Source organism: Humulus lupulus, chromosome 2 (assembly GCF_963169125.1).
Source record: "Humulus lupulus chromosome 2, drHumLupu1.1, whole genome shotgun sequence".
NCBI lineage: Eukaryota > Viridiplantae > Streptophyta > Magnoliopsida > Rosales > Cannabaceae > Humulus > Humulus lupulus.
The window spans coordinates 125,226,274-125,235,413 of record NC_084794.1 but is presented as its reverse complement, the minus strand read 5'-3'; the positions used below and the strand labels follow the sequence as shown (position 1 = coordinate 125,235,413).

At 34.9% G+C, this 9,140-nt stretch overlaps 1 protein-coding gene across 1 annotated transcript; it reads left to right on the top strand.

Moving 5' to 3' along the window:
• The first annotated feature begins 4,795 nt into the window (after positions 1 to 4,795).
• LOC133818469 (pentatricopeptide repeat-containing protein At2g20710, mitochondrial-like) lies at positions 4,796 to 7,932 on the top strand. Its single transcript, XM_062251354.1, has 3 exons — positions 4,796 to 5,001; positions 5,325 to 5,690; positions 6,507 to 7,932. The coding sequence occupies exons 1-3, from the start codon at positions 4,879 to 4,881 to the stop codon at positions 7,713 to 7,715; spliced, it is 1,698 nt and encodes a 565-aa protein (XP_062107338.1). The 5' UTR covers positions 4,796 to 4,878; the 3' UTR covers positions 7,716 to 7,932.
• The last annotated feature ends 1,208 nt before the right edge of the window (positions 7,933 to 9,140 follow it).

The following is a 9,140-nucleotide window of genomic DNA, read 5'->3' as shown; positions in this document are numbered from 1 at the left end:
TGGAGTTGGTGAAAGATTATGACTGTGAGATTCTTTACCACCCAGGGAAAGCCAACGTGGTGGCGGATGCCTTGAGTCGAAGAGGTCCGGGACAGTTATTCAGTTTGAAGCATTTATCAAAGAAGTTAGTAGGGGATATGACTAGAGCAGGGATAGAGTTGGCGGTGGGTTAGTTAGCCAACATCACCTTGCAATCTAATATTTTGGAGAGGATAAATGAGGGTCAGTTGAATGATCCTCATGTGATGAGGCACAGAGGGGAGGTCGTAGCTAGAGTGGCTAAGGACTATACTATTTCAGAGATGGGTTTGATGAGGTATAAGGAGTGGATTTGTGTTCTGATGGACTCTGCTATCAGACGAGAGATTCTAGATGAATCTCACACTACATTGTATTCATTGCATCCAAGCACTACGAAGAAGTACCAAGACTTGAAAACCATATATTGGTAGCATGGGATGAAGAAAGACGTGACTGAGTATGTGGCTAAGTGCCTGACATGTCAGCAAGTCAAGGATGAACAACATAGATGAACTTTGAAGCTCAAATGGTGATTTTAGGTTTTGGTGTTGTTTTAGTGGGTTTTGAAGGTTTTTTATTGCGTATTTGTATTGTTGGGACTATTTCAATGGTCAATTCTGACTAAAACGAGTTTTGGGTGGGATTTGGGAAATTGCAAATTTGGAAAATCTCTGGAATTTCTGGGTTCATGGGGTTGCGCCGTGATGTTGTCCTTGGAGCGTAGCGGCCTGCATGAATTCAGAAGTGCTCGAATTCCTCTAAACTGCCTTGGCGCCGCGGCACGTGTCCTTTGCCCTTGTGGTTCAGGGCTCTCTGCCTAGAAGCGTGCTGCGGCCCTTTAGAGGCGGGTCACAGCTCTAATTTGAGAAAATGAGCAAAACAGGTTTTGGGTTATGGGAACCAAAACTTAAAGGCTCAAGAACGATTCCACTACCCAGTTTAGTGGAATATGGGGTCCCAGGGGCTAGGACTCGATCTTGAAGCTCTTGATTGGTTTAATTCTTGATTGATATCCATTAATATGTTGTGACTAGGGGTACTGCAAGGCTCGAGAGGAAAGGATCGTGCTCATTGTCGCTTCACCCTATCGCTAAAGATTTGAGGTAAGAAAACTGACCCTTGCAACAAGAGTAGGGCATGAGCCCCAATTATCGAGCACGGGAATGACCGTGTCATGAAATTGTTTATAGTTAAATGTATGCTTTGTATGAATCTATGTTGTTATAACTATTTGTACTTATCGCTCGGTTGTGTGACCGTTATCGGCATTACATGCGTAATGTATGTCATAGTGGCAGGGCCATAACACAGATGCAATGTCTGCCATGGTGGTGGGGCCATTGTGAGAATGCAATATCCGCCATAGTGGCAGGGCCATTGTGAGGATATGATATCAATCTACTCGGCATGAGTCATACATTGATTTGAAAATCTATGTGGTTATATAGTATGTCGTACATGTTAATGTCTATTTGGATATCTGTTTGATTTGTTTGGGCTTTCTTGCTGAGCCTTGGCTCACGGGTGCTTCGTGATGCATGAAAGGGCAAAGGAAAGCTGGACCAACCATGAGTTGGAGAGCTGTAGGGGCAGCGTGTACATACTCAGCCTGCTCGACCGCTATGGTCGAGATATTTTGAGGAGCAGGAGTCATTAGTTGAAATTTTCCGCTTAGGTCGGCTATGTCTGTAATTTTGATAAACTTGTATTTTATTTAGAAACTTTTGGGATCCCTTGTAATTATTCAACCCTTTTTAATGAAAAAGTTCAACTTATTGACCAAACTTTTAACACCTAAATTGTCGTTTAACCTTAGTTACACTTTTAATTTTAAATGACTCGCTTAACGAGTTAAACACTATTTTTAACACACGTTGTAATGTTCTTGGATTAGTAGGGCCTTACAGAGGTGGTCTTTGAGGACCTCAAGTGTTTCCTCCCAGCCATCTTTTCAATTTACATGTAGTTGTGCGCATAAGTGTTTATATGTTTATGTTTATGTTTATACTGATTTGAATTGTAGTTTGTGAAGTGCTGTTTATTGGTTCATTTTCCTTACTGGGTTGTTAGCTCACCCCCCTTACTTTTTCCCCTGCAAGTAATAATTGAAAGAATGCTATATGATATATGTGGGTTAAGATCCTTTCCAAGGGACGTAAGTACTCTGTGAGGGACTTTATGGGTGAAAGCGATCAAGAACGCCAAAGGACCTATTTTATTTATTGTTATCAATTTATTATGGAACAAACTTTTTATGCATGAAATTATGTTTTTTTTTATTTAAACAGACATCAAGATTTTGTTGCACATTTTTAAGCTTAAAAATGAATGTTCCATTTTTCAGGTTAAAGTTAAGTTTCTGTTTTAAAATATATGTTATAATGAGGGAGGTAAAATTAGGGTTTGAAGCTTGCAAGAAGAACAAGGGTTTTGTTTTACAACTAGGGTTTACATATCTCTACCTCAATCTTTTCTTTTACTCTGTCAAGTGTTATTATATGTAGATTCTTATTATTGTGGTGGTGTAATCTTATTGTCTCCGAACACATTCCATCATCAATTTTCATGGTTTTACTTTCATTGGTTTTGTTTTCTTTCTCAATTTTCATCAACACTAATCTAGAGTTGTAAATGTGGGTTGGCCTTGCCCAGCACGACCCATATTTTTCGTGCCTCCAGAAAATTTGTGTCGTACCGTGCTGGGTCCATGTATAAATGTGACCTGGCACGACCCACATTTGAACGTATAAGCCCTACACAACCTATTCGTGTCTGGCTGGGCCAAATTCAGACCCTCTTTCAAGCCCATATTTGAGCACATTTTATTATTGCTAAAAAAAAGTGAGATTGAGGATTTGGACCATTCACCTTTTCCTTAACAATAAATGAGCTAACCAGTAATCTAAATAGATTTTTTAATTTAAATTATAGTTTTGGTTATTCTTATATATTTTTCAACCATACTTTACACACAATTATATTAAAGATATTCATTAATTATTAGAATTTGAATACCTACTAATAAATACTCAAAATTTTAACTCACAAATCATAAAACATATTAATAAAGTTCTAATTTTATATTTATTCCTAATTATAAAATTAGAAATACTCATAATTATATAAGATTTATATGATCATTTTAGTTATATATAATTGACAAATAAAAATTTATTAGTATTGTTAATATTAAGATATCAGGCTTTTTACCGTGTCATGCCTTCAAGTTTTTCGTGTCGTGTTGTGCAGTGCTCAGGCTCATGTTGTGTCGTTCCATGTAGTGCTAATTTTAACATCGTGTCGTGCCTTACCCAAGCCCATATTTTTTCATGTCTTGTCATACTTGTGCCTCCTAGGCTCGTGCCGATTTCGTGTTGTGTCAAAAAGTTTGACATGTATTTACAACTCTATGCTAATCTTTGTCTTATAATCGTTTGTTGTATATTTTTTTATTCTTTTTTTTTTTTACTTTCATCTCTTTTGGCTTGTAAAATACTACTCATTTTAATATTCAACATCATCATCTTCATGCTATTTATATGATATTAATGTAAAAGAAAATAAACAAAAAGAATAAACACTAAAACAATAAGATTTCCAAGAGTGAAGACAAACAATAGAGCACATTGGATATGAAAAATAACAAGTTATATGTACCTATCCCTTAAGCAACAACATTCTTTTCAAACATTCTAATTCAATAAAAAAACTTAAAAAAAACTACTCTTATTCAATAACAAACTCCACTAATTTCAAAGAGACATTTGGACACTAAAATTAACATTTTGAAGCACAATAAAGCAATAGCCATGGAACTAATGTACAATGATGTTCTTGGAAATAGTTTGAAGTGATAAAATTCATTTTTTTTTAACTCAATGGTATTATATATTGCTAACAAAATCTAATGACTTGTAACAAATATCAAAATCAAAGATTTACCTTACAAGAAGGCTATGGTGGTCGGACTTCCTTGTTGTGGCAATGATCGACTATGGTGATGGCAGCAGTAGCAGAGGTTGGACAGTCGATTAAATGTGAAAAAAGTCTCACATGGAAAGTATATAGGAACAACAATATCATTATAAAGGAAAATGTTACTCCACTGAACACCAATTAATTTTAAAATAGAATCTCATTCCTAGTCCTAATGGCGTTTCTCCCCTCAAATTGTAATACAGACAGACTTAAGCCTGGGACAGTAATGGAGTTTCTGCTATCATTGGTTCATTAGTGAGTCTTTCTTAAATTTGAGGATTTAGGGCTAGGTGGTGGTGCATGAGATTGGATTAGGAATGAGTTAAAGTTGAGGGCTTTTAAAATAGTGAAAAAAAAAAGCAAAACAAAAATAGGTTAAAAATGAAAAATACATAGTCATGTAACTTAAAAGCCATATTGTAAAGTGAGCCAAGAGCACTCCCAATGGATGAGGTAAAATGTTAGAGAAAAAATAGTAAAATAATTTTCTATGAATGATGTAAACTTATAATTTTTTTATTTAAATGAATAATATTTCTTTATATGTGGTGAAATATATATTTTATTATTTTTTTATAAATTTTTGTATATATGTAAGAGTGTTATATTATTATATTTAATTATTTTATCTTTTTAAATGAATAAAATATTTTTTAAAAAATATAATATTTAAATGATGTAGAAAAAAAATAGAGAAATTAATATATGTTATAATGTAAAAGTTTGAATGAAATTATAAAAATATATATATATATTTATATTTATATGTTTTTGGGAAGTATTTTGTGATATAGAATAGGGCCATCGTTAGTGCTCTTACTTCCTCTTCTTCTTCACACTGACTCTGTATTCCACCGCGTCCAACGCAGCCGAGACCCAATGGCCTCGGTTTCACCAGTGCTCCGACAATGGGTCCATGAAGGACGACGAGTTGAGAAGGAACAACTGGGCTGGATGGTTCGAACCATGAGGGACTTTAGACGCTTTAATCACGCTCTTGAGGTTCGCTTTCATCTTCCTTCCTTTCAATTTCTCTCTTATGAGATTTTGGTATATGATATTATCCTTTGGTCTTTTACATAACAATAACTTACTTGTTTTTAGTTCATTGTCAATATGAATTGATATTAAGAACAGCCCATTTACTACAGCATATTCAGGTGTGGCTTTTGTGATAGCCTTCTCTTATCTCTGTTAGCATTCACTATATAGCACCTCTGAAACTAGTCAACACTTTCTTATACGAATGTTATGGCGGATACTATTTTTAACGATTACCAACTCTGCGCCTAATTATCATGTGCCATTTATGTTTTTCTTTCCAGATATCTCTGTGGATGACAGGCAGTAGGTTTCTTAAAATATCACCAAAACCCCTAAGCCGTCCCCTCTTCCCTGCAAGCCCCTGTCAATACTGTTCAGCAACGAAACCCTTTGGTGCTAACCCACGGTCTGCTCTTGCCATTTGTATGGTTTTCAGTACCCACTCCTACTCCACTGAAGCTATATCCTCATCTTCGCCTCAAACTGATTCTCTGTACCATCGGATTTCACGGTTGGGTGATCCCAAGATTTCCATGACCCCAGTGCTCAAACAATGGGTCGAAGAAGGCAGAGATGTCAGGCAATCTGAGCTCCAAAAAATCATCAAGCAGCTCCGTAAATACCGTCGCTATACACAGGCTCTCCAGGTATATATATAACTTGTAATAATTCTAATTACATTTACTTTCTTTTGTGAGCATAATGATGGGAAATTATTTATGTTAATATGTAAGTTTTTTTTTTCTTGAGTAATTTTTTGTTGGAATAATGATATTTGTTTTAGGACGGTACAAACATATGACTTATAAATGGAGGAACATCAGATTCAGCTCAAATTCTTTTAGTTGAAGTATTGGTGAACCTTTTGAGGAATTAGTCGTATGCGGAAAATACTTGTGTTTGTGTTGTTGTTCCAGATTTGAAACCTAGGTTATAGTATTTCAGTAATGGAACGAAAATGTGCTTTGTAGAATAAAGCCTAAATAAAATAAAATACAAAATCAGAAGGATTATAGATAGATAATAATGCTTTATATAATGATGTCAACGAGTAAGGTGCATGTTTTCATTAAGTCCCATATTTTAACTTAAGTTGGCGCAGAGTAGACAAGATTGTGATCTGGTAAAGCTACTATTTTTCGTATGGTGTCATCTTGGAGGCCGCTTAAGTACTTGTATTCTTTTCTAGTTTGTTGATGTAGACGCCTTTTCTATCTGCATATGTTTTGGTTCTGTTTTTCCTTACCAAACACAATTTATGGGAAGAGTCCTCTTCTCTGTTTTGGTTCTTCTTCTTCTCTTTTATCCTTATTTACCTTTATGCCCCTAAGCTAGTAATGGTGGTAAGTTTCAGAGTTGTAGTCTATGTGCATTTGTGGCAAGATGAATGGTTATACATTACATTGGTTCAAGAACTTTTCTATGTGAGCTTAAGTAATGAATCTGGCACCATTGTTTTTCAGGTATCGGAATGGCTGAGTGAAGCAAACTTTGGGCCTTCATCCGGAGACATAGCAATTCGTTTGGATTTGATCTCAAAAGTTTATGGTCTAGAGAGGGCAGAGGAGTATTTTAATAGCATCCCAGAGTCTTCCAGAGTTAATAAGATTCATGGTGCTCTGTTAAATTGTTATGCTGAGAAAAAATCCTTAGAAAAAGCAGAGGACCATTTTCAGAAAATGAAGGAGATGGGCTTCATCGAAACGGCATTAACTTATAATGTTATGCTAAGCCTCTATTCTCGGACGGGAAAGCATGACAAACTAAAGAGTCTAACACAAGAGATGAAACGAAATGGCATCAAGTTTGACAAGTTCACATTAAATATTCAGTTGAATGCTTATGCTGTTACTTCAAACGTAGAAGAGATGGAGAAGCTTTTACTGATGATGGAAACTGATCATCAAGTGGTGTTGGACTTCCATTCTTATTTTATTGCTGCAAATGGGTACCTAAAAGCTGGCCATCCCGATAAGGCGTGGATGAAGCTTAGGAGATCAGAACAGGTGATTGACAATAAAGAAAAGAAAATTGCTTATGAACACCTTCTTACACTCTATGCTGCTACAGGGAAAAAGGATGAAGTTTATCGCATTTGGAATCTGTACAAGAACTTAGGAAGAGTCTACAACTCTGGGTATCTTTCTGTCTTAAGCTCACTAGTTAAGCTTGATGACATTGATGGCATGGAGAAAATCTTTGAGGAGTGGGAATCTGTGAACACATTATTTGACAATAGGATTGCAAGCGTGCTGATAAGTGCTTATTGCAAGAAAGGTCTTTTGGAGAAAGCTTTTGTTAGTGTGGAACGGCTTTTTACGAGTAGTGGAAAGGAGCCTGATGCCGGCTTATGGCAGTGTCTTTCAACTCAATGTTGTATAGATGGTGAGATGGCAAAGACAGTGGAAAGCATGAGGAAAGCAATTCTGGCTGGGGGACCAAGATGGAAGGTAAACCGTACCACTTTTAGCGCATGTCTTGAATACTTGAAAAATGAGGGGAACTTGGAAGCTGCACATGAGATATTGGGGTTACTACATGAACGTGGTTTTTGCCCGGATGATATCCATAGTAGATTAGTAGAATACTTAAACAGTGATAAAGATTCAGGGGCCCTTGATGCAATGCTAGGAGATGATAAGGAAGAGAGTGGTGATGCTGAAGATGGATAGATGAATGAGTGAAATATGTTATAGTGAATATAACCAACAAGCACACGTGATTGGTGTAATCATGGTCGATATAACCAATGAGCACACAACATGATTGGTGTAATGAGCTACTTTCACCACGGCAGTTGCGAACTTTTGTTTTAACCACACGCACCTATTTAAACTTTAACCCAAGTATACAATAATTTCATTTAATTAAATATGATATTTATTTATAGGGAAGAGTTTTCAATAATTAATAATTATGTCTCCATGGTGAATACAATTAGTGATATGCAATCAAAAGTTACATTATGTTGATACTCGTATATATAGAATCTATTCCTTTAAATTTTAAAATTAAGATTTTATTTTCAAATAAAAAAATGATTTATTTTTTATTAAAATAGTAAGATTGTTTGTGGCGAAATATTTTAATGTTTTTAATTTGTTACACTTGCATCCTAATTTTTTTTTTTCTTAACGTCAAAAGTTTCTTATATTACATTTTAGTGTGACCATTAGTTCTTGGTCGTTTTAGGGGATATTTGGGACAAAATATTTTCAACCTGTTGCACTTGTATTTTTAATCATATTTGTTTTCAGACAAAAGTCCTAAATTTTATGTTTCTATGACTTTAAAAATTAATTTTATAGATGAAAGTCCTTACTAGTTAATACATTTATATTTAACTTTAGAATGGATATCTTGGCTTCCAATTCCTCACTATATTTTTCTTTGGAAAATGGGCCTTCAACTCTCTTTTTTGTTCAATGTATCAACCAAGTGAGTTGGGTCGCAATCCTATCTTTTCTAAGTTCATTATGTCCTCGCATGTTTAACATGACTTTCTGCTTGAGTAAGCTTAATGCCTTGCTTGCATCTCGTGATACTGTTTTGGGTACCGTTCTCCTAATCTTATTGTCTCGCATTCTTGACCAGCACTCTTGGATTGAATAGTATGCTAAGAGATAATTCATCATACGATCTTCGGGCTATGGCTCTGTGATACTTGTGTCTTTTCAGTGTTTATGCATATATGCGTTTCTTTTAGTTAAAACATCGTTATATTATTTTCTAGTTCACCCTAATGAGGGTATTCTTGCTGGCATAGGTAGGTCACTCATCCCTTCTAATAGGGATAGATCCAGACTTTTAGGTGTGTGGGGGCAAATTTTTATTTTTATTTTAGAAGGATTTAAATGTATTTCTTTTTAAATTTGAAGAATTTATTTTTGTAATTTTAAAGGATTTAAGTGTGTTTTTTCTTAAATTTAGGGTTTTTTTTTAATTTTCAAGGGTTTATATGTATTATTTTTAAAACTTTGAGATTTATTTTTGTAATTTAAAAGATTTAAAAGTAATTTTTCTTAAATTTAGGATTTTCATTTAATTTTACAGGGGCTTAAATGTAATTTTTTTAGAATTTTTTTTAATGATAAAAA